This window comes from Beta vulgaris, chromosome 8 (genome assembly GCF_026745355.1).
Source record: "Beta vulgaris subsp. vulgaris cultivar EL10 chromosome 8, EL10.2, whole genome shotgun sequence".
Taxonomy (NCBI): Eukaryota; Viridiplantae; Streptophyta; class Magnoliopsida; order Caryophyllales; family Amaranthaceae; genus Beta; species Beta vulgaris.
The window spans coordinates 47,019,744-47,045,351 of record NC_079209.1 but is presented as its reverse complement, the minus strand read 5'-3'; the positions used below and the strand labels follow the sequence as shown (position 1 = coordinate 47,045,351).

Genomic DNA, 25,608 nt, shown 5'->3' with positions numbered 1-25,608 from the left:
AATGGGAAAACATGTTGTATATCTAATGGTGTCTTTTCTCTTAAAGCTAACTTTAATCCTTTCATTTGTTACAACAAGTGCTGAAAGGGTTTTTTCTTCCATGAATTATGGAGTTAAGTGTCTAGGAGGGTACTTAACTTTGATGAAAGTTTCAGTTAAGGTATTGAACTTTCATTTGTACCAGTTAAGGTACTCAAATTGGACGGCCGTTAGTCTAAGGGACTAAACTTTGCTTTTTGCCGTTAACAGCCCCTAAATTAAAAGTAAAATGTGACATGGCAATAAATACATGGTGACGTGGCACTAAAATAATAATTGACAGTTAATTCAGTACCCTTTAATTCAAAAAAGCCAGCGAAATTCTTCAACGGTAACAAATGAACATATATATTTAAAACTGAACCATATTAACAGATATATTAACATTCAAAAAATCATCTCTCTCAAGAAATCAGGAGCAGCAAAAAATAAGAACTTCCACAACACGAAAAAATTCTGATATTGGTGTTCTTCCATCAGCAGCAAAAAAAAATCAACTTCATCACCTTCCATTAATCAGGTACAAAGCAACTGCATTAATGAAAATTAAACCTAATGTTAATTTTTTGCCCTTTTTTACCAATATGAATTTTAATTCATAGTATTTTGTTCACCTAGGCAGCATAATGTCAAGAAATAGGTATGGTGGTTCCATGCCCCCAATTCCCAAAAGATGTCATTGTGGGTTTGTTGTAACCAAAATCAGAGCCTGGACAAGGGACAACCCTGGTAGAAGGTTTGTAGCATGCCCTGACTACGATGCTGAGACTAATACAAGGGGGTGCAAGTTATTCAAATGGTGTGATGTTGAAGAGCCTATAGAGTGGCAAAAAAATGTGATTTTGGGGTTAATGGAGGAGAAGCAGGAGCTTAGAAGGGAAGGGATGTTGCTGAGGCACAATTTGAAGACAGCAAATGAGAAGGCAAGGAAGATTGAATCAAAATATATCATGCAGAAAATGAAAAAGGGTGGATTTATGTGTGTTAGGGCTTGGATTTGTGTACTCCTTGTTGTTCTTGTTTGTTTATGGTACAATATATAACTATGTAAGGGGTTTATTTAGGACTCTAATTACTATATCAAGCCATGTAGTAGCATATTATTAATTAAATATAAGTTACCTTTCAACTATTTTCTCCTTTGCATCCTTCTAGCCATTGCTAGGTCCTGAATATATATAAACAAACTAATTCAGAATACATGTGCAGATTATAAGTTAAGAAAATGTTAGCTAATTCAATCAAATCACATACCTGTAAGGCTTGGCTAGTTATTGTTTGTGAAGCTTGTGAACCCCCTGGTTGTGACTGGCTAAATGAGTATTCTTGGCTGAATGAATATATGGTCTGCTCACCCTCATAATCTGAATAACATGCTACTCTTCTTTGTGGGATTGTGTGATTGAGGGGTTGAGTAGGTGGCTGCTGTGGTGGCTGTTGTGGTGGCTGCTGTGGTGGCTGCTGTTGCTGTGGTGGCTGCTGTGGTTGGAGAGTAGCAACTCTTTGGTAGCCACTTGTGTAGGTGTATACACCTACACCTCTATGGTGCATGGGTACAGTAGGTACATTCTGTGCACGGCTACTAATTGACTCACTTGCACCCATGTGCACAGACTCTGTAGTACATTCTTGCAACCTCTCTTGTTATGCCCTTGAACACCATATAGGCTGCATGTCATTACTGAGCCTGTTTTTTTCAATTTCCCTGAACTTGTAACTTCTCCAGCTGCCTTCCTTCTCTTCACTTGGCGCCTATTGTGCACTTTCTTGTGTTTTGGTGCATTTACCAAAGTTTCTGAACTAGGCCACTTTTCTGCTCCATTTATAGGCTCCAACAAGTAGTCATATGCCTTCAAATACACTGATTTGGTGAAGAATGGGTTAACATAATGTTCTGGTTGATCAACTTTGTTCCAAATTGCAACCACTGCATGTTTGCATGGAATCCCACTTATTTGCCATGCATTACAGCTGCAAGTTCTAGCTTCCAAATTCACAACATATTTTGTTTGTGTTGCCCCTTCCCTCACCCCATAAGAGAACCCCCCATCCCAGAATGCATTCCATCCCCTAGCACCAATCTTGTGCTTCTCAACTTGCTGTTGTATTCTTGGACACAACACATCTCTTTCTTCCCTATTTCATCCCTCTTCTTGTGTAGCCTCTCCATTATCCCCTCCCTGATGTCTTCCAACATAGTAATTATAGGTTTATGCCTTGAGTTCAATATGTAGGCATTGAAAACCTCACTCATGTTGTTATCCACACTATCACAACAAGATAGAGGAGTGTAGAAGGCTCTACACCATTTCTTGTAGTTCCTATTTAGGAGATCATCAGCAGCTGCATTAGATATTATCCTCATCTTCTCTAAGTTAAGCAAAAATTCATTTTCTGTGGTGCTCTTAGCCATGATCCAGAACTGCTTCCTATACTCTAACCACACCAAACACCCCTCTGAAGTTACAATAAACATGCCTTGCACATACCCTACTCTCAGCTTGGGGAAACACATCTGACACAGCCTTCAATAAACCTTTCTGCTGATCAGACATGAAAGTGTAACCAGCACCTTCATTTGATAATAAATCCTCCCTAAAAATGTCAAAAACCATGTCCAACTAGAAGTTGATTCAACCTCTACTACTGCCCATGCAATTGGGAACATTTGGTTGTTCCATCCCTCCCAACAGCAACTAAAAGTTGTCCACCATAGGGTCCTTTTAAGAAACATCCATCAAGAGATATAAAGGCCTACATCCAGCAAGAACCCCTTTTTCAGTGCCTCAAAACAAATGTACATTCTTTCAAAAATATTTCCATCCATCTTAATTATCACTGTATTAGCTGGGTTACTTTTTTTTATCTCTGCAGCAAGGTATATTGCTCCATATACTCCCCTACAATCAAACTTTGCCCCCTCCTCCTAGCTCTGTATGCTACATTTCTGCTCACCCTAATCCCCCACTCTAGCCAGACTGTCTCTATTATATCTTGTAGCCTCATAAAAAAATTTATTTTGAACTTGCTCTTGTAATTTTTAGCAATCCAAGAAGCTGTCATGTTTTTGTTTTTAGGGGCTCTTCCACAAGTGTGCTTGGGCACCAAGGTTTTCACCATAAATTTCTCTTAAACTTCTCCAATGAAGCCCAAATTCTCCAAGGACATCCTTTTTCCTTGTTCATGCATCTAGCACCTACCCTGTTGGGGTCATTCCTAGTGAATGGTAGTTCTCTCCAAACTCAATTGAGTAGTCAATTAATGCTTTTCTGAAAGTCTTTGCATTACAAACTGTTGTCGTACAAAAAACTTACACTCAACTCCAACATCCCCTCCATCTACCCCTTTGCTGCAAATGGGTTTTTTTTTTTAAGGTGCAGCTTCTAAGTACCCATACTCCTCATCTTCATCTTCACTATGACTGTCAAGATCAGTATCACCTTCAAAGTCACCATCAAACAGATTTTCTCCTAATCCCTTAGTTGCAGATACTCTTTTTAACATCTCTATTTCTTCATCATAAGACTGTTGTTTTTTCTTTTCATCACTGACTTTGGTCCTGGCACTAACTAATTCATCATCATCCTCATCTGTGCCTTCTGTATCATAGTCTATATCTACATGGGGTTGGGGTCTAGTATGGTCAGTATTTTGAGGAGGGACCAATGCCTCATCTCCATCACACAACAATTGCACAAAGGACCCTTCACCACAATGAATTGACCCAACTCCACTCCATCCATTACCCACCCCAAATGGCCTAACTATTGCATGTTCTGTGTACACATGTACAAGCTTGTATTGTAAAAGTAGTGCTAAAAATGGATCAAATAATTGCTTAGCATAGCCCAAGAATCTAATACCAGTACTAAAGTCTTTCCTAGGATCAACAAAATGCAGCTTAATGATGTTATTATAACCCAAGTTGTCTATGATTTGTTTTACATATGAAGCATCAACATTATCAGGTAAGTTTTCAAACACACTTACTTGACCACCTTCGTATCTAATGTCACCATGTACAAACCACTCTCCAACATGGTGCACACTTATGCAAGGTTTTATTTCCATAAAATCTGTCATACAAAAATTTATATACTAAAGTAAGTGCAAGGAATGGAAGAACACCAATGATATTGTAGGATCCATAAAAACCATTCATATATATTTATATAGTAAAGAGTACATAGCATTCATTACTACAAAAATTGGCAAGCTCCAGCCAATTACATAACATAGTTTTTTTTTTTAGCTTGCATTCATATAAACAACAAAACAAATCTGTCATAGCAGTGACAACCACCCTAAATAAAGCCAGTGGCTGTCACATTCTTCCCTCCTACAGATATGACAGAGGCAAAACAAACTTAACCCAACCCAAAAAAAAAAACACCAACTCCTTCATCTTCAATCCTCTTTGAACAACCATGGAAACCCATCAAAGTATTGAGTCATGTCCTTGTTGATCCAAGCATGGAGGTCCCTCCCATTGTTGTAGATAATATCATCTATTATCCACTTCTCAATGTGCCTACGATCATTAAGCCAGAAATAATGACTACTGCCATAAGTTTTGAGTCTCCACCAAAGCCTCCATTTCTTACAAGTAGCTCAAGCTTGTACTGATCCTCCCACCTTACCCTAGAGAAAATGTGGGTCACTAGGATATCTTGATTCGAACACAAAGGGTGTGCATGGGTAAAAGCTTCCATACCTAGTCATTAACAGAAACATAAAAAATTAATTAAATTTCACTTAACCCTAATCTGTATAAATTATACTTTAAGTTTAACAACTAAACTTCATAAACAATTAACACTCACACAATCTGTAAAACCCAAATCCCAATTACAAAAAAAAATTATTTTACTAAACATCAAACCCTAAGCGTCATCAACATGCAACAAACAAATCCAACAAAAAACAACTTAAACTAGTTTCAAAAATCGCCTTTTTAAACAAGAAAACAACCAAAAATATCCTTTTTACCCCAGTTACAAACAACAACCAAAAAGTTAACCAAAAAGTACTAAAAAGGAAAACAAAAGAAATAAATGAAGTTCTGTAAAAAAAGAAAGGAATAAATGAAGTTTTGTAAATAAAAAAGGAGTAAATGAAGAAGAATATACCTTCTTCTGAAGTCTCTGTAATTCTTGGGAATTTTGGAGGTTTTGGTGTTGGCCACATACTATGATTATAAATGGCGTAAATGAAGAGGACAAGGAGTTGCAGTGATTTAAATAAGGACAGTGAAAGAAGGAAAGTAAATATGAACAGTGAAAGAAGGAAAGTAAATAAAGACAAAGAATACAGAGAGGTGAGATAAATACCCGCGAAATAAACCGCCTCATTAAAAGTAATCATTAGGTGGCGTTTCGTGTTGCACACGCGCCTAGGAAAATGTACCAAACGGCGCATTTGACAGAAATTGACCCTAAACTAACGCCCGTCCATTTTCAGTACCTTAACTGGTACAAATGAAAGTTCAGTACCTTAACTGATACTTTCTTCAAAGTTGAGTACCCTTCTAGACACTTAACTCTGAATTATATTAAGAACGAATTGCGAAATCGAATGGGTGATCAATGGATGAATGACTGTTTTATAACGTCATAGAAAATGAGATGTTTGATAGTGTCACAAATAAATATGTATATTGTGCAGTATTTTTAGAAAATGAAACCTCATCAAGGACATTTGTCATAATACAAAACAAGTTAATATCTAAATTTTTCTTAGGTTGTTTTAAACTTTATTAATTATTTTACTTATTATATATATTTGTTTTTTCTTTTTATAACTTTGACTTTTGACTTGAACCCACCTGATATCAACTTTAAATCTCCCAGTGCTTGGAACCTGATTTGACAAGATAAACCATATATGTTGATCTGAGATGCCTTGATCTAAAAAAGCCTTCTAACCCCCGAAAAAATGTCCAAAATTCAGTATTATAAGTTATAATACTCCCCCCGTTCCATAATATAGTGCTTACATTCATTTTTTGGTGTTCCAAAATGTTGTGTCTATTTTCTTTTTTGTCAATTTATTTGTACTAAATTATTCTTAATTTCTACACAAACTTTCCAAAATACCCCTACTTTTCTCTCAAAACATGTGACCCCATTTATTGCTTTACACCATTCCAAGGAACATTTATTGTTTTTTAATTTTTTTAAAAGGAAAAAGAAAATAAATAACTAGTTTCAATACAAAATATCAAAAAAGTACTTTATTAAATATATTTTTTTGGAAATCCTACCACTCATTCCATTTTCCTTGATTCTCGTGAAAAATAAGAAGTAAGCATTATATTATGGGACGGAGGGAGTAATTACAAACGAAAAACTCCTCGAACTAATAAAATATATATTCGAACCCGAACCTAATCCGCACATGTATGTCCCGAGGGAAATAAGTTACATAATAAGTGTGTAAAGTAGGATTTAATGTTATTTTTAGTAATATTTAGGAAAAAGAAAAGGAGAATGGTGAGAATATTGGGTTACTCAGAGACAGCACTAGTGAGCATTACCAACGGCAATCATCCTATTCTCCGAAAAAGAGCATATCATAATCCTCCAAATAAATTCCCAGTTCATCAACTCTCATTTCCTGCTTTAATCAATCGCAACTTCAAAACTTTAGCAATGTCGCAAAACCTAGGTTTGTTTTTCTTTTACTATTCTCTTCTATCTTCTCTTCAATTTCTATAAACTATTTGTTTGTTATGTTTGTTTGTTTTGTTTTGTTTTGGGTACATATTCTTCTCACTTCTTTTCTTTAAATACTCTTTGCTTATGATCAATCTTAAGCAATTAGATTTTCGTACTAATGTATGAATAGTTGCATTAATTAAGCTCCAGTGAACTGAAATTTCGCACTGATATCGTGCAAAAACTAGTTAAATCATAGTATTATTTTCGGAAAATGGGTGGAAATTTGTTTTTTTTTTTTCTTTATAAAAAATGAAACTTGATCTTTTATATTGGGTGATTGCTGTTATTCATGCCTGAATTTATTTTGTTAAATTAAATTTGTTCGAACATAAACAAATTTAAAATCTTTCAAGATTAGAATGGTGGTTTTGACATGATTATTATATTGTTAAAACATACTTCCTCTGTTTCTTTTTAGTTGCAACAGTTTGACTTTCACGCTTGCCAATGCATACTTTCAACCATCAATAAGTTTAATTACCGATAAATAAAAATTATAAAAAGTATATATTCGGAAAATATACATTCAGACGATCTAACAAGATCCCACATGAATATTTTTCCTTAACTATAAATCACCAAACATAAACTAAGTAGAGTTGGTGAATAGTGTAAAAGTCAAACCGTTGCAAGTAAAAAGAAACGGAGGAAGTAGTGTTTATGCTGTTAGTGTAGCAGAAAAGAATCAGATATGTGATTTTCCCTTTACATTGGCTGATTTAACTCGGAGGCTATTACATTCGTACAGATAACCAGCCACAGAAAATAAGTGTACTCAATGATCACCATGAGAAGCTAGTTGGGTTGCTACATGATACAGGATCCAAAGATATTGTAGTAGTCTGCCATGGGTTCACGGGTCGAAAGGTTAGTAAGATATTATGTATAAGGTACTTCGTATGATGTTTGGAAGTCGAAGATAATAGGATATGTTAATTATGAAAAAAAGGGGAATTCATATGGTGCTTTGTGTTTAGGACTTTTCCATATGATTGACAAGGTAGTGTTAAAGTTTACATGGGGTATTTTTAGTATTCATTATATCCATGTGGTATCCTTTAATTAACTTTTTCACTAAGCTTAGCCTAGTTTTGCAAATTAAACATAACTAACACTCTATAGTGTATCATATCTTGTATATATTCTGTGGAACCACCATAAAAGAAGCCACGATCAATGATGAAAGATGTCGAAGGATAATTAGTGTCTTGATGGAGCATAATGAAAGAGAAATATCTTACCAATTAGCCATATGGTAGTTTCTGTATGGTAGTTGGGAAAGATTGAAGGTTTTTCAAGGTGTTCATTCGATAAAAAATAACCATGTTTTGGTACGAATGTGGACGGAAAGATATCATGTATATGATTGTGAAAGCTACAAGAGCGCCCAAAGTATAACAGCACTGTATGTAACTTCCTTCGAAATTTTCTTTTTTGATGACAGCACAAAGAAAATGCAGCAACAGCGGACAGATTTAGTTATATTTTTTAATATGTTATCTAGTAGTAGTTTCATATAGCTAATTTTAATATAAATGTTCCTTAAATAATATAAATCGTCATCCATTAGTGTTGAATTAGCTTCTTTTGAACTTGTGTCCAGGAGAACAAAATGGTGGCAAACATTTGTGGTGCATTGGAGACGGAAGGAATAAGTGCCTATCGGTTTGACTTTTCTGGAAATGGGTATGTAATGATTTATAACCTTGTAAAGTGCATACTATTAGAAAAAGATTTCCTTTTTATATATAAATATGTTACTTTAAAATTTTTACTTCATCATGTTCGTGAGAAATGTGATTTAGAAAATTTTTATGTGCTGATTTGAATGATTGAATCACATGTTAAGGCCCTGGATACTGCAATAATCCATAATATGCATTCACAACTAGTTACGAGGTGTGGGTTTAGTGTTAGTCATTTCCTAGAGCCATTTGCTGGAGCCTGGATCAAGACTTAAGCAGCTTGCATCAAAATTTGGTCATCTCTTTTTGCATCTTACTAACTCCCTGAAGAAGTAAAATGCCGGCTTCTGAGTGGATGGCTAGGAGGTTCTTTTAAATATGTTTTTGGGGGATCTAGGGGGGAAGACAATGCTGATCTTCTTTTATTAGCTAGGAAAAGGGGTTTTCTGCAAGTTTAGATTTACAAAGTGTCTCTTTATTTTTAGTTTTGCCATGCGCTTTTGCAGTAATTTGCTACCGGCTAATTATAATTGGTCACAAGTCACATGTAGAATATATCTTGGTGTTCTTCGGTGTGTTACTGAACTCCCTAAGCAGACCCTTCTTCTTTATTTTTTTGAGGGGGGGGGGGGGGCAACAAGCCATTTCATACATCTAAAGATAACTTGTACTTCAAGTTCAAAACTATTTGAATCTTGTTGACCTTATATACATCCAAAACTATAACTTATATTTTTATACAAATTTGGGTATTTGTTTGTTGGCAGAAGTGCAGAACTAAACCAAAACTTGTTGAGTTTGGTTGGATCGTCTATTGTCATTGTCAACAATAGCTATCTGGTTTCCAGAATATCTAGTAGTGATAACTTCCCTCATCTGAATGACCGTTGAGAGTGAGGATCAACTGCCTGACAACTTCAAGTAATTTATGAACTCAAATCAAATGCACGCAATATTTGAAAGACACCCAGTCTATAAAGCTATGTTAGCTTGACATTAACATTATGATGGATCCTTGTCCCTTTTTGTTTAAGAATTGTAAATATCTTTAACAAGCCATTCCATTAACCAAGATTTACACAGTATATAACCCTCAGTTTCATTGCTAAATGTCACATGGGTACCAATGTTTATCATAATTCCACTTGCTCATCGTGTCATTTATGTACTTTAAATACAAACATACTTCTACCAATAGAAGGACGAACAGTAGTGGCTATTACATTACACTTTAGAAGTCATTGGGTGTTAATGGAAGTTTAGGGGTACTGATGCGTTATGGACAATAGACACTTTTTAGATTCACATAAAATTTACCGTTACCTTTGTTATTACTGTGTACCAAGTAGACTGGTCAGTGTTAGAAAGACAAACATATGATCATGAACAGATCTAGAAACTCTTCCATGTTACCGTGCTCAGAAATTCAAACACAACTCGTCAATGGCCCATATGTACTTGGTAAATAATAAACTCATTCCTGGAACTAAACTTACTTTTTTGGGCAGAATTGGCATTCTCATTACTGGGTGTAATTTCATCCAATAGAACATGACTTCTCTCATATGCTAACCATATGAAAGGATTGAACATGTTATAAATATACAGCCAATGTATATCCTTGTCGATATTGATTGATACACCGCCCTAAACTCAAGTTTAGTTAATAACGAATGAAATTGCAATGCAATGTGGTGATCCTTGACATCGTATTTGCTAAGTGCCCAATGGGATCAAGAAGGCATGAGGTAATCATAAGGTATCAAGGTAAGTACCCCCTCTATTTCATTGTGTTTGTCATATATTTGACTATTTTGGATGTTTAAAAGTGATCATCATAGTTCGTCCTTTCCTTTATGCATTCAGTGCACAACTCAGTAAAACTTAGTTCTATCAACTCCTTGAGAAGCTAGAATTGTCAACTATGACAATGATGTGTAAAAGGAGGGAGCATATTGTTAATGTATGGGAGATAAAAGCCTAAAGGCAAACAAAGCATTTGGGAAACACAGAAAGGAGGGAAAATATCATCTTCACCTGTATACTTAACCATTAACATAGCTCGTATTGATTATTCTAGTGCAACTTAGCAACAATATTAATATTGACAGTCACTATGAGTTCTACTCTGGGGCCTAGGCCGTCACGGTAGTTTTTGTTATAGAACAATAGGAATGCACTTCCCAAAAGTTAGCTCAAGAGGAGGAGAGCCCATTGTCCTATATAAACCCCACACCAACCTCCCATACGATCGATGTGGGATCCTTTCCCTGGGATCAGTCCATAACATTCGTCCCCCCATAAGGATCAACGTCATCGTTGGTCACGGCTGGCTGGTTCCAGGCCACCACTCCGAGGTTTGGCTCTGATACCATTTGTTATAGAACAATAGGAATGCACTTTCCAAAAGTTAGCTCAAGAGGAGGAGAGCCCATTGTCTTATATAAACCCCACACCAACCTCCCATATGATCGATGTGGGATACTTTCCCTGGGATCAGTCCATAACAGTTTTTTAGAGTGTAGGATCGTTGTGTAGAAAAATGTAAAATAAGGAAGCCTGCATAGACAAGTCAGCAATATAAGGGTAACTCAAAAAAGATTCCAATTTAATCCCTTGAAGGATTTTAAAGATTTTCACGTTTTGGGTATTCTAATTAGTGTTTCTTTGCCATATACTTCCTTTGTTTCATAATAGATGGAATATAAAGAAAGTGGGAAATTTTAAGGAAGGTAGAGATTTAAAGTGGGAAACCACCACTTTTTGAATAAAAAACCATTTATGAAAGAAAAAACATGGGTATAATAAGGGGACTGTAGGAGCCCACCAACTTTTAAAGGGTATTGTAGGAAGCTTAAGAGTAAAAAAAATGTCTATTTACGGTCTATAGCAAGTAATAGGACATTTCCATTTTAGGGAAGTGTAGCAAGTACTTTGAAGCAGAGGAAATATATATATGGCTGCTGTCTACTTTCCTTCGTCTGGTGGTTTTATCTGGGATTTAGAAGAGGTTACTTTATCGAGGTTCTGATTGTAAACATGGTTAATGGGTGACAGATGCTGACTTGCCACTACTTTTGTATAATTCCCAAGTTCACATCACCTCTATGGTCTTAAACTTATTTTCTTTAAGTTGTGTCTTATGATTGACACAGGTGGAATTTTCCCTTGTCTATGCTATATATATTTTTTTATCTTTTAGGCTGAATTTCTTATAGTTTAATCTTGAATTGCTTGTGTTGTGCAGAGAAAGTGATGGTTCTTTTGCCTACGGCAACTACATGAAAGAGGTGGAAGATATATATGCTGTTGTCAAGCATTTTAATGCGGCAAACCGTACTGTGAGTGCAATTGTAGGGCATAGTAAAGGTTCGTGACTTAGTTTTTATATGTAAGGACAGAAATTTTCGTTGTTTAAGTAAAGACAAGTTTAGATACATTTATGAATTTGAATTTGAATTTGTTGCAATCGTGAAAATCCTTTAGCTCCAATCTAGGTTGCAATAAGTAATAACAATCATTCTCTTGACTCCCGTTATCTTTCAAGTAGTAACTATAGTGGGATTTGTCTCTTCGTAAAAACTACCTCATGTTGGTCCACAAGCCAAAGAAATCAGCTTATCATTCTAAAATCAAATAGATGCTGGTGAAAATATTATGAAGAGATTGTAAATATGTTAACTTACTTCGAGACCTAGTATATGACATAGAACCCCTGGGTCTTTTTTATTAACAGAATTCTTCATTACTTATCTGAAGCATTTAGTGCTTCAAATTACCAATATTGAATAAATGAATGGATATTTACAATCTGTAGAACATAGCACCTATTGATGTACACCATTTGTTGTGTGAGAACAGTGACTAGTCAAACTGTGATATCGCTACCGTGATTTTAGATTAATAGCTTATGTAATTGTTAAGTACTCCCTAAGTCCATTGCTGATTGGCACAGATATTCCGAATGATTGTTAATTCTAGAAAACAAAAGATCAAAAGTGGAACAAATGGTTAGAGAAAGTGCTGGGAAACAGAGAAAAAGATTAATCGAATGGACGGAGAAAAGAGAACTGTAAGCGTAGTAAAAAAAGAAAGTGTGGAGTTCTTTGTGGGACACTTCAAACTGAAGTTATAGTAATGTTCTCAGGGAGGGAGTAGTATTATAGTAATATTTTATGCTTTCCTTTTTCTTTTAACAAAATTTTGCTGTTATGCAACAACCCATTGTTTATTGGAATCATGAAATTGTAAATAGTAGTATGTTCGGCACTGGCACAGCGCATATAATCTAAAGTTTTCGCTTACTTGCAGTCTATGTTAGGTGCAAAGAGGCATTTAAATTAGAAGATAAGCAAAGGAAGTTGAAGGGGATTCAAGCACAGACACTGTATATATGTTTCGCCCTGTTCTGTGGAGTTTAGAGTCTCTTGACTTGCTTTTTTCTGAATAGCATTAGGGTGATGTTAAGCTATGAACCTTGAAAGATCCTCAAGCTTTAGCATTAGGTTTTCTCAATGTGTTAATATCAAGCAGAAATATACAGATGCATCAATGCTTTGTATAATTGAGCGAAGTTGCTGAAAACATGTTCTTGCAGGAGGTGATGTTGTCTTGTTGTATGCTTCAAAGTATCATGATATGCGCACGGTTGTCAATCTATCTGGGCGGTATGACTTAAAAAAAGGCATAGCAGAACGTTTGGGTGAAGACTTCATGGAAAGAATCAAGAAGGATGGATATATTGATGTTGAGTGTCAAAAAACAGGTATTGGTTCATTAACTAAATCATCATCTAAGCCCTTGATTGAATTAATTTGAAATTAGAATTCATAGAGATAATTAGAGGATAACATAGGTTTGAATATAGAAAGGTTTACATCAAGCAATGTTTAAATTTTTGAGTACGACATAGGAATCAAGACTTTGTTCTCCTCAGCTTATTAAAATAAGTTTCAGTAATAAAAGTTAAATTTAGCAAAAAATAAGTTAATTTAAGCAAAAATAGGTTCATTATAAATAAATTCAGCAAAAATAAGTACAGCAAAAATAAGTTAAGTCCAACAAAAATAAGTTAAGTCCAGCAAAAATAAGTCATGTTCAGCAAAGGGTTTACTCTAAGTTTCAGCAAAAATAAGTTCAATTAAAATAAGTTCAGCAAAAATAAGTTAAGTTAAGCAAAACTAAATTAAGTAAATATAAGCTGAGGAGAAAAACACCTAAAACAGTGTTGTTTAATTCATATCTTACTCCCTCGGTCCTTGTTAGATTGCATGCTTTTGTTTTGAGTTGTCTCAGAAATTAGAACCAATCACAAATTACTTTATACACTGAGGGATCATTCCCTTAATTCACAGTTTTCGAACATTAACTAAGATTTCTTTTGATGCAAATATATTCAGAAAAAGAAAGAAATTAGAAATTTAAGAATAAATTTAAGGAGATTGTGATCTGTGGAAGTACAGAAAATTTGAATGATGCAAATGTTATTGTCGTATCAATGCAAAGCTGAACTAAGAATAGTTACTTATGTAATGAAATAATTAATAAAAATATGGGAATAATAATGTTTTCATTAGTAGAAAAATCTGGGATTCTTGGTCTTACTCTGTTTATATTCCCTCTCCATTCCATATTAAAAAAAATGAAGTTTTCTCCTTATAACGTGAAAAGGTTCAAATGAAGTTTGTCAATTTGAAGTCCTTGATAAATTTACCTCAACTATGGTTTAGTATCTTTTCAGGAAAGGTATTGTACCGTGTGACAGAAGAAAGCTTGACGGATCGCTTGAATACGGATATGCATGAGGCATCCCTTAAGATTGAGAAATATTGCAGGTTTGGGATAAGTATTGCTTCGCATAAAAAACAGAGTGACATTGTAAATTGTGTCGAGTTTCCGTGAAATTGTGCCTTTTCTCACTCTTATGCTATATGCTGTACTTTCGCCACTATTGTTTTTCATGTTCATGTTAAATTGCTGAAGATATTCATTTGTCCCCCCCCCCCCCCCTCCCCTGTAAACTCCTTGTAAGTGTTTTGAGTCAAGGCCTGATTGTTGTTAGTTGTTACTACCTTGGTTTATACTTTATAGTAATTGGGAAATGAGCTTTTTCACTTGGACCAAGGAAAGAGTAAAAAAGGTAGACAAGAGAGTAAAAGTACGAGAGGAGAGTAGAAGTAAGAGAGTGAGAGTGAAACTGTGAAGAGAGAACTAGCACTCAACTTCTTTCCCTCTTTCTGTGAAGCAGATAAGGTAGATAGACGAATGCTTGGACGAGTTGGATGAACAGATCGCTCCTAAAAGCAGCCGTAGAAAGAAGTTAGCTCACGTATATTAGTTGTTTTCCTTGTCCATTAATGGGCCAATCTATTATATAAAATGGATCAAATGTCCCAATATTACCCAATTGGAAAAAAAAATCAGAGGTACAATTTTGGATTATGGTGATTTATATGTGAGAATACTTCTCTAAGGGGGGGCTAGATGGGCCTTGGCTCACCCATCAATCCAGAAAGAATTAGACAACCTTAGTATCATACATAACCATGAGTCCATGACCAAAAACCATTGAGTGTTTGTAATGAACTAACATCTTTGAAGCAGAGTAAAGAAGAAGATTAAGAAAGGAAAATGATCTTTAATTGATAAACTGGAAGATTACAGCAAAATAAGATAGGAATAAGCTTTCGAAAGGCTTGTTTCTCTTCTAAAACTAAACCATTAAACACTACTTTCCTACTCTCCTCTAATTGTATCAGATTTGCCTACTCCCATCTAACAACTAGCTGCCTCCCTCTCCAAGCTTTAAAATAATAACTAATCTGTATTACCAAAAGTCTCCCCCGGGCTAATGTATCAAAGTGTGTCATGTATGTAGTACTATCTTTGTGTCACCTTTAAATGATTGTACGACACATTTGAAGTCGTATTGAATAGTCCTCTCAGCATCTAAATTTTTTGACTTAAGGCTTTCTACAGCTGCTTCATTTGTCCAAAAATATATGTAGGTATCGCCTACAATTTTGTGTTTGTTTTCTACCTACTTTTATGGTATCAACTTACGCAACTAGTTAGCTTCTAAACAACTACTCAATAGGATATTATAAGTGAATATGTTTGTATATAGCCTTTTTATTCTTCGATGAATTTCAGTTTATTGCAATAGGATTAATTTTTGATTTTCCTAGTAATTCTCTCTTCGATAATATGTTCATGTTTCTAGGGTCTTGACTGTTCATGGATCTGCTGATGAAATCATCCCTGTTGAAGATGCATATGAGTTCTCTAAGATACTAGTGAACCATAAATTACACATCATAGAAGGAGCAAATCATTCTTTCTCTGAACATCAAGAGAAGGTCGTCCCAGTTGTCATCGACTTCATCAAGTCTTGCATGCAGCAAAACAGTGAAAGTTGTAGCTAGGTATGCTGTACTTATTACTACCTCTCAAATGGCTGACAGTATTTTGCATATGGACTTGATCTTTTCACTGGTTGCTTGGCTTATATGTTGCACTTTCTTTGACAGGTTTACGTCAGTAGCGTGCCCATTCTTTGAGATTTTCTAGAGAGCCGAGTCTTCGAGGTTTTACCGTTTTAGCATGGGAGCTACCATTGGTACTATTGAATGATCTGAATTTTCTCAACCTTCTGGAAGCTCAGATATTTTGTGGCTTATACTTTCTCTTGGCCGTGAAGTTTAAATCATTGAGTCGTTCATTACCAACTGTTATTTCAAATTGAAGCACGAGACAATTAAATCAGCTTTAATTCTATATTGCGATAATGATAGCTACAACCCAGCATGGATCTCATCAAATGACATGATGTGGTAGTCCGAATATAGGAAATCAACCAGTGTTTAAAAAGCTATTTTTGAAACAATCTGTATTAAAGCTTCGTTTGGTTGGGTGTAAAACATTTTCAGTGTAAAATGATTTTCATGGAAAACAATTTATAATGGAAAATACAATTCCAAAAATTAGTTTTTGGTTGTTTGGTTTCATGTAAGAAAAATGATGAAAAAAAAGAAAAATGAAAGGGAAAGTAAGGAGGTCGTGAGAGGAGTGTACAAGAGATAAAGAAAAGGAAAGAAAATAATTTTCTCTGCATTTAGAAAGGAAAATGGTTTTCCATCATTAGGAGAACAATTTTACTCTTAGGAAAATCGGTTTTACACTCCTTTGCAAACTAAACAATGTAAAATTGGATAAAAAAAGAAAACAATTCTTTAGGAAAATATTTTACGCCCTATCAAACGGAGCGTAAGTTAGATGATGAGAGATGATAAATCTATGATAGTTAGATGTTAGCGTCCCCTCTAATCCATCACATGAACAATAAAGTCGCTACTCGATATAGTGATTTAAGTAAGTAAAATCGCCACTTGAAGTATTGACATTACTATCTTGTATCTTGTGATAGAGCTGGCTGCATATTGCTATAGATTTATCGTTCCTCGTCAAACGATAGGGAAGATTAGGAAAGAATATAGTGAAGGTATTAATATTTTAGAGTTTTCCCAAACATAATAAGGTATACTACAAGTTTAGGTTTTGATCAGCTCAAACTTGCATCTTTTGTAATGCCACGGATAATATTTCCCAAGAATGGTCTCAAGTCTAGATTTCCCTTTATATTTTCTTTCCTTGTGCCACTTGAGTCCTTTAACCATGGGAATGACGCACATAATAACCAAAGAAACCCAAGAGCATGAAACTCGTAAGCAAATTTCCTGATAATTAGAATTTAATAGGAAATCGAGAATTTGGAAAGATGAAGACGCACAATTTGGGAGGTGGAAAGATCCTTCAAGCAAATAATTAATTAGTACAAAATCACTCGAACAAGACGATTAAGTTGTATCGATGAACTTGTTTACTCGGATATCAGGAGTACTCCCACTGATTTTTACTAAATAAGCATAACCGTGAAGCAAAGCAAAAACCTTCTCGAGTCCTAGTTTTTGGCTCTTAAATGCTATCAAAAGTGCAGCAAAACTATTTATTCAAGACTTTTTTAAATGAAGTTCACCGTTCTCTACAACTCACTTGGTCATGATCACAATCTAGTTAGGCAAACTGAAGAACAACCAGCAACATTGCAAAAGTGCCATCTTCCCGGACTAAGAAAACCACCTCCCGTGGCTATGGGTCATCCGCCTAGGCTCTTCAAACTGCCAAGCAAGGCATACGCCAAGGCCCAAAGTATTAGCCACTGCGTCCTTTTTCTCACATCAGCTCGCATGTGCCCATAGTGTGCATCCGAGTGACCGAGCAGGCTTGCTCCCTAACAAATTTGCACTGCACACAAAAAAAACTACTTCATACAACTACTCATTCAAAATTCAAACCACAATATACTCTAGCAACTTTACAAGTAACTAACAGATGGTAAAATTCTTCTGATTCCCTCAAAAAAAAAGTAAAATTCTTTTGACGAGTAACTATTACACCATTGTTTCACCTCACCTTGTCATATTATCTATTACTCAAGAATCAAAATTTTCAACATTGTCAAGATCGTCCGTTGTAGCTTCCTTGGGAAAAAATTCTTCACCAGGGAACATTTGTTGAAACATCTGCATATAGGATATTGATCACAGATTAGCAGAATATAGCTTCCCTGGTTTCAATTCCTTTCACATGGATGCCAAAGAGAGCAAAATTTTTGGGACGAATAGTCAAAGCAGGAGTTCACATACCTTCTCACTGATATTAATGAGGTTATTATAGCTCAAATTACCATCCGGGGAGGGGCTGCTGCTGATAGTATTAACTGATTCCTGAAATGAAGCATGAAAACAAGTTGATTCATTAGGACACATGGGTAATGTAAAGGAGGAGAGGGGGATTTAAACAATTGCATGTTTCTAGGTTCTAGGCCAAAATCTAAAACGAAGTGTAAAATGCTATACAGTACCAGTTAAATTCAGGCAATTTTATCGTGTTCCTATTGATAGATCATTCATATGAACTTGACAAAGAAAGAGCTAACAAATGGACATGGCCTTGGAAGCTCGTAACTGTTGTAGATATAGTGATACATTCTATTTCTCCTTCGAAAAGAACAAGACACTTTTGACTATAAAATGACTTTGCGCGGGCATAACCGAAAAGTGTGTGATCTCTGTTTAATTGCTATTCATCTCCATAGTCCATACTATGGAAGGAAGAGCCAAAATCAGAAATTCATTTTATTAAAAAAAAAAAGGGTGACAGACCCTTCCAACCTGGAGGTCAAGAGGCAGAAGAATATTCTAGTCTCATATCCACCATCATACCAACCTCACTTACCCAAAACTTATTCTGAAGTAATGAAATTCAGACACATCAATTCAGTTACATCAAAACCAAGAGAACATACTACTTCAGAAAATCAATTCAGTTAGATATGCTCCATAAGTTCTCCAAAAGTTATGATTTGGATTGGAGAGAGAGTTGGAACTCGGGAACCACGATGCCACTCCTATCCCTTTTTGTTGAGGGGGGGGGGGGTACAATAAGGGAAGTCAAACCTCTTTAATTTCTTGGATATACAAGGCAGTCCACACCAACGCAGGTTTTTGCTCTTCTGTAACTGCACTCTGATCCACGGGGTTGTCTTCAGGATTCTGGGAGGAATTGATTTCGGAGATTCCAGATATGGACTGCTCAGACAAAGCATTCATTGCAGCATTTAACAATTTCTTCCCTTGGCTGGCATCATCACACAAAGTGGACAGGTGCAAAACAAACCTGCAGAATAGGAACCACACAGCTTGAGACATTTTTAAAAAATTGAACTTCAATTAGGAGTGAGAGATTTAATCAAGGAGATGTAGCTTGAAAGAAACACAAGAGCACGCAACTAAATCCTATTTCCAACTTTTGCAAATATCTACATAGTTGCCAGTTAATTTACAGAATCAGAGGTGCTATCTAAGTGGGGTTTTTTTTTCTCTTCTTTTCATTTTTGTTTTAACTTCGATTCGGAGCGATTAGATCAACAAGACATAAACAGAGAGCTCACTCTATCCCCTTTCGTTTGCTCCATAATACTTCTTGAGAAGTCTTCAAAAATACTTGAAAATGATAACGGGGACCACCACCTTCATCTCACATTCAATATAATTGGTCCCACCATATTTGTCGTTTGATCGATTTCACCCAACCAAAAATTAAAAAAGTACCTTGGTTACAACGGGGGTAAACAATGAGGCAAAGGAGTAGTACACAACTACTCTCATTCCAACTTATGCAGATAACCAGCAGGAATATCAATTTATGTACAGGATCAGAGGTGCTATATAGATCACTCTTCCAGGGAACAAGAGAAAATGCAAATTGTTGACGAATTACTAGTGGTCTAGCATGAAATAAACACAAGAGACACAAGTATTTCCTATGTTTACTTTTCAAATATCTGACAGGTTTACCAGTTCATTTGTGAATGAGAGAGTGGTATACAAGTGGCTCTTCCAAAAAAAAGAGAAATAATTGCAAAGCATTGACTAGTTAATACTAGTCTCCATTTGCACAGCAAAGTTGCTATTAGCTAGACCATCAAATTTTAACTTCAATTGTCTTCATAAAAGAGGTGTATCTGAGTAAGTAACATCACCAGGCACAAACTCAAAAGTAATATCTTGCAGTCAGGCATACCATAGACGCAGAAAGCAACAGATTAATTTAGAGTTCCAAACTTACATGCCCACAGGACACATTGCTGAGTTGCTGCCTAATTGAAGAGCACGAACTGATGTTGCCTGCTCAGGGTACAAAGCTAAAGAAAAAATAGTGAGCTCATGATTACCCCTGAAGCTATACTTGAACACAGAAGAAAGCTAATACAATCTTACATCTTGGAGGATACACTATCAAAACGTTTGAAGCATCTGACTTCAGCGATGATTTAGTAATGCAAATTCCCCTTGCAACCTTCTTTTTAATCTCTCTTTGGCTGGAATGTTGAGAGCATCCTTGTAAACCATCCGCCCCAGCCAAAGCCAAAGCCAAAGCTGGAGGAATTTCAAAGTGTGGGTCAATCAGCAATTGCTGACTGAAGAGATTCTGGCCAGAAATCAATCTCACACCTCTATAATGCCCACTACCCTGCAGTTCTCAACATATGAAGCAAACTTGTCACTTTATCAGACTTTTCATATGCTCTATAAAGCAATTAGTTTGCACAACCAGTACTGCTCACATTTCCACACCTTATCTGTAAGCAGAGCAGCTACTGGCATCCGTAATACCTGTGATAGCACAAAACAATTACTAGCAGTATAATAAATAATAATAATAATAATAATAATAATAATAATAATAATAATAATAATAATAATAATAATAATAATAATAATAACAATAACAATAATAATAATAATAATAAATAATAATAATAATAATAATAATAATAATAATAATAATAATAAGGAAAAATTGACATCATAAATCCCGAAGTTTGAGTTGTCTGCTTTATCCAAGATTTGATTTGTTTCTTGATAATCCTAAGTTTGTGGGCATCCTTCCCACATTGGTGCCAACTCCCAAGTGATTTATTACTTGTTTTATAAGTTATTTTGGTTTTTTTTCTTGGGTTCAATTTCTCATTCTTCTCCCTCCTCTCTCTCTTTTCCATCACTAGGCTACCATGGCCATTTAGAGCATGATACATGACTTTATTTTATTTTTTTACTTGCTGAATTGATCAACTATATTTGGTACCAATATAAGAAATGTAACCCTGAACATGGGATCATTTATGAACAAGTTAAATTGGGATCAATATGGGATAAACCCTAATCTTGGGATTGATGGTGTCAACTTCTTAAGATAGATCTATCAGATTTACAATAAGCATATAGAGAGAGTATATCAACATGAGCAGAAACGAACACAACTTTGGCTTCATACCGCTCCAACAACACGACAACAAACAAAGAGCCACTAATACTTTAGCCTTTGACAAATTTAAACCATGTACATGCAAGCAAGGATTAGTAGCATCATCATGGATGGTCAGTTATAATGGGATGCATGAATAACTACAAAAGTACTAGTAGCACACTTCTTTGCTCAAGTGATTCAATTGTCAGCTTATCATAAGTTGCAGCCTATGTGAGACTTGAATTTCCCTCTCTTTCCTTCAAAAACCTAACTTCTGGTTACCCCCCCCCCTCCCCCCTCAACAAAGCACGTGAACTTCATTATAAAATAGAAAAACTGAACTTATATTATCATAACATTATAGGGAATATAAGAACAAAGCGGACAGGGGTGCATATGCAACCTGAGCCACACAATTGATGCGAGGCTTTCTTAGCCTTACCTATACAACTGAATATATAATTTAAAGCTTTACCCCTAAGGTTTCAAAACTAACATTCCTAGCATATAAAAAGACCAAGATTGAAGGCGGCAGCGTCTTTTATTTTAGTTCGTAGAAGTCATCAGAGGATTCTAGCTAATGATAATGTCCATGACTATGCTAAGATAGAACCGAGCCAAAAATATGCAAAAGGCAAGTCGTATTAAAATAATGATCAAATCAAGACGAGACTTTCTGGTTAATACTCTAAGGCACCTACATATATGCATCCTTTGACAGCAGCACGACGGCAAAAAGCTTGTGGCAACTCTCCGTGGCCATACACAGGATATAGCATAGCACCTGGTGCATTTGGGAATCTTAAACAGAATGGTGAAGATAGATCACAGGTAGATAAAAAAATTCAGTCTTAGTAGATTTCAAACAGGGGAAAAAAAGAAGTACGATAATCAGTATTAATCATGTAAGTTTTACAAATATTCACCTTCCAATTGACGAAAGATACAGAGCCAAACGTTCAATCCCATCCCTTGTCTTGATCAAATCTTTGCAAACTTCTAAATTTTCTTGGTCGTAATCTGCAAATGCTATGGCATACAGAATAATCCTAAAAAGAGGTTTAAAAAAGCAACAATTTCAGTACAGCATATATGTAGAACTTCTATCATAGAAGCCCTAAAAAAAATCCAGCATTAATTCAACTTTGACCTAGAAAAATAAATAAGAAACCTAACCAATCTACAGCCAGTAACAGCCTCAAAAACATACACCAGGACACATTCAACCAGTGTGGATTGCCAGCAAGACCTTTAACAGATCAAGATGTAACCAACCTCACTCAAAATCATTAAATGACTTATATTGTACTTACCTTCATTATTTTTATATTGTACCATATGATTTTTGACACTATTCCCATTATTCACTTTGACCTTCTTTTCATTATTTATACACAATGAAAAACATAGTCATGTGGGATTTTGTTAGATTTATCTTATATAGTTTCATAATATCAACTTTTTCATAATAATTACTTTTCTATAATTCAAGATACTAATGCTCAAAATTGTGACTTGTGTGTTGGTAAACGTGCCAAACCCTTTGGGTACAACTTAAAAAAAGGAGGTAGTATGATATACCATCTAAAACAAGATGCTGCATAAATATTATATAATAAGAGTGGAAGCATTTAGATAAGAAGTAACTAATATAACTACTAACATATACATAACCAACAAATTATAGCAAAGATGTAATCATAACAAAGAAATAGAAACATGATATCTATTAAACTACTAAAAACGATGTGAGAAAAGAAAATTTAAACAGTCATTGAAAATTAGGAATAAAGAACAATACACAAGGAAACTCATTATTAAATGCAAATTAATGCTAGAGATGGAGAGTGACAACACTATGGGATAGGGGAGGTGCGAGACGTAGGAACTAGATTGAAAAACTTAAGCTATGAAAAAGACCTTCAAGTATGCCGAAGATACATATCCTGTCAACTGGTCTCCTTCATGGTGAGATGTGATTGAAGTCTGTCATTACTTATGACTAAAATAACACCACTTAGTACCTACCCTCTAAGTTTTTGACTAATGCAGCCGACCCTATTTTAATGGGATTAAGCCCATGACATCGTCCTTGTATTCTCTCACAACTCCAAACTTGGGCCACAAAGCTTCTCTGCTTAATGTGTATCAACCATCAACTATTAGTTCCCTTAATTTCCACCTTAACAACAATAACTTTTGCCTTATTTGATCACTATTCTTCTTAAAACTTACCCATCATACAATGAATGCATCCCAACTGAATCATTTGCCTCTCAATCACAAAGCCTAAGTAAAATGATTCACTAGCCAACACTTTGTGAAAATTCCCAGGAAAACGCAAACTTGTCCTCCTCCTTTCACAGGATTATGGCCAATATAATCATACATAGCCAATTTCTCAGATAAAATTTTCAACCAAGCTTCTGATAAACTCCAATTTTAAGCTAACTAAAAACTCCAGAACATAGATTTCATCTTCCCAGCTAACTTACTAATCAAATTTCAAACTCAAGCTACATTGTATCTCAAACAAACAAATCAAGCAAAAGATAAAAATTCAAACGAGGAATAAAATCAAAAAAGATATAGAAATTACCATTTAATTTTCCGAGACAATTTAAACTCAATCTTGTTCAAAAACTCAACAAACGGACTCTCCAAATCCTCCTCAGAAAAAACACCTTCTCTTTCTCCTCCAGAATACTCTTTAACAAGCTCTAAAAACTTCATCAACTTTAGCTTCTCAGTCAAACTCAAATTCTTCCGATCATTAAAAACAGCACTTCTAGAATCAGGAACACTCACAAACCTCTTACTCTCCGCATCATAAATCAAGCTCGCATCAACGCCTTTAAACTCCATATAATGATTCACACCAGATTTCAACAACAAATCAATAGCAGAATCAGCGCAAAACAAAACCCTAGGTCCCGAAACATCGAAGCAAAATCTATGACTAAAATCCTCCCTAAATTCTTCGTCGATTTGGACATCGGAGTACAGAGAGTGGGATGAGAGAGAAACGGCGTCGTAGTCGGTGGAAGTTGGGGAGGACAGAGAAAGTTGAGGGAGAGGAGAGAGAAAGAAGGATGAAAAGTCGGAAGATGAGAGAGAAGAGAAGTGGGAGCCGTAGAAAGGGTTAGGGTCGAGGTGGAGGACGGATTTTCCGGCGGTTGATGCGGCGGCGGAAATAATTGATTGTGGAAGGCCGGTGCCGATTATAATTAGGTCGAAGTTGGATGGGTCGATCGGAGGAAATTCCGGTGCCGGAGATTCGGAAAACTCCGACATTGCTGCTCATCAATTCTAAGGTGATTGTTTATTTTCGAATTATAGGGTTTTGTAATTTTGTTCGCCGATTAAAGTTGTTTATCTTAGAATTTTTGACCAGAGGATCAAAGGAGAGAGAAAAAGATCAGAAGAGAGAGAAGGAAAGAAGATCAGGATTCAGGGGAGAGAGAGAGTCACAATTTCTTTTTCTTTTCTACAGTATGTGGGGAAGGGGAAGGAGAAAAACATAGGTTCGAATTGCGAGTGGACAGAGGAGGATTATTTGATATGTTGGTATTAAAAAAATCGAATTTTTCACCATATATTCCGAGTAATTTGTTTTTTCACCAAGTACACTTTAAACTTTTAAAATTCAATGTGTATATCTCAATTTTATGAATTGAGCTATATAAGTAATTAATGACTAACGAATGTTAGTCATTTTACTTATTAATTCCTAATCTATACTAATACTAGAATTTTTTTTTCAAAACAGACTCTCGATTTTTTTGGGCATAAGAGTCAAAATTTGAACATTAGACATACGGAGTATAATTGTTTTAGTTGCAAAATTTAATTGGTTTACTTTATGTCACTTAAGTCTCTCACCATTCTTTTATTTTTTTTTTTACTTTTCAAAGTTAAATTCTATGAACAAAATAGAAATTTTATTGAATTTATTTATGATTTCTAATATTATAATTTTTTTAGTTGATTTTTGAATCAAGTACAATACTTCATAAATTGTAAAGAAAGTGGACACTTTGGTTTCAAGTCAATTTTTTCAGAGGTTGTAGTTTATTGTTATAATTATATTTTTGGTATTTTTGTTTGAAGCCCCCTTTGATTTGTAAGTGAATTTGTAATTTAGAATGGGAAGGGGGTATCATAGTCTTTTCATTCGGGGACACCATAGCTCCCCCCTTCCCTTATATAATAGAGATATGTTGAACTTTAATTCTTGAATGATATTTTACATAAACCTTTTTACTTTGATAACTGATCGCTATCATATAATAGAA

The 25,608-nt window shown here is 35.2% G+C and overlaps 2 protein-coding genes and 1 long non-coding RNA gene across 3 annotated transcripts; 1 reads left to right on the top strand and 2 right to left on the bottom strand.

The window, feature by feature from the left end:
- Positions 1-324: 324 nt before the first annotated feature.
- Positions 325-1,470, bottom strand: LOC109133624 (uncharacterized). Its single transcript, XR_002038766.3, has 3 exons — positions 1,294-1,470; positions 1,162-1,207; positions 325-570 (listed from the first exon to the last, which is right to left on the bottom strand). It is a non-coding gene; the product is annotated as an uncharacterized LOC109133624 (long non-coding RNA).
- A 5,033-nt stretch (positions 1,471-6,503) lies between these two features.
- On the top strand, positions 6,504-16,242 carry LOC104909033 (hypothetical protein). The gene is made up of 8 exons (XM_010698210.3): positions 6,504-6,705; positions 7,507-7,625; positions 8,362-8,444; positions 11,691-11,812; positions 13,041-13,208; positions 14,184-14,277; positions 15,666-15,867; positions 15,973-16,242. Exons 1-7 carry the CDS (start codon positions 6,528-6,530, stop codon positions 15,865-15,867), a joined length of 966 nt encoding a protein of 321 aa, XP_010696512.1. The 5' UTR covers positions 6,504-6,527; the 3' UTR covers positions 15,973-16,242.
- A 991-nt stretch (positions 16,243-17,233) lies between these two features.
- On the bottom strand, positions 17,234-24,811 carry LOC104909032 (rab escort protein 1). Its single transcript, XM_010698209.4, has 10 exons — positions 23,913-24,811; positions 22,240-22,362; positions 22,015-22,114; positions 20,641-20,679; positions 20,284-20,536; positions 20,132-20,207; positions 18,961-19,180; positions 18,148-18,228; positions 17,915-18,024; positions 17,234-17,746 (listed from the first exon to the last, which is right to left on the bottom strand). The coding sequence occupies exons 1-9, from the start codon at positions 24,605-24,607 to the stop codon at positions 17,935-17,937; spliced, it is 1,677 nt and encodes a 558-aa protein (XP_010696511.1). The 5' UTR covers positions 24,608-24,811; the 3' UTR covers positions 17,234-17,746; positions 17,915-17,934.
- Between the last annotated feature and the right edge of the window lie 797 nt (positions 24,812-25,608).

What these genes read in the sequence shown, in the direction of transcription:
- LOC104909033 (XM_010698210.3), top strand. Translation starts at nt 6,528, where the DNA reads ATGGTGAGAATATTGGGTTACTCAGAGACAGCACTAGTGAGCATTACC. An exon ending in AATTGTAGGGCATAGTAAAG is followed by an intron (nt 11,813 to 13,040) that starts GTTCGTGACTTA and finishes ATGTTCTTGCAG; the next exon opens with GAGGTGATGTTGTCTTGTTG. An exon ending in AAGATTGAGAAATATTGCAG is followed by an intron (nt 14,278 to 15,665) that starts GTTTGGGATAAG and finishes TCATGTTTCTAG; the next exon opens with GGTCTTGACTGTTCATGGAT.
- LOC104909032 (XM_010698209.4), bottom strand. Translation starts at nt 24,607, where the DNA reads ATGTCGGAGTTTTCCGAATCTCCGGCACCGGAATTTCCTCCGATCGAC. An exon ending in TTGTCTCGGAAAATTAAATG is followed by an intron (nt 22,363 to 23,912) that starts GTAATTTCTATA and finishes ACCTCTTTTTAG; the next exon opens with GATTATTCTGTATGCCATAG. An exon ending in TATCTTTCGTCAATTGGAAG is followed by an intron (nt 22,115 to 22,239) that starts GTGAATATTTGT and finishes ATTCTGTTTAAG; the next exon opens with ATTCCCAAATGCACCAGGTG.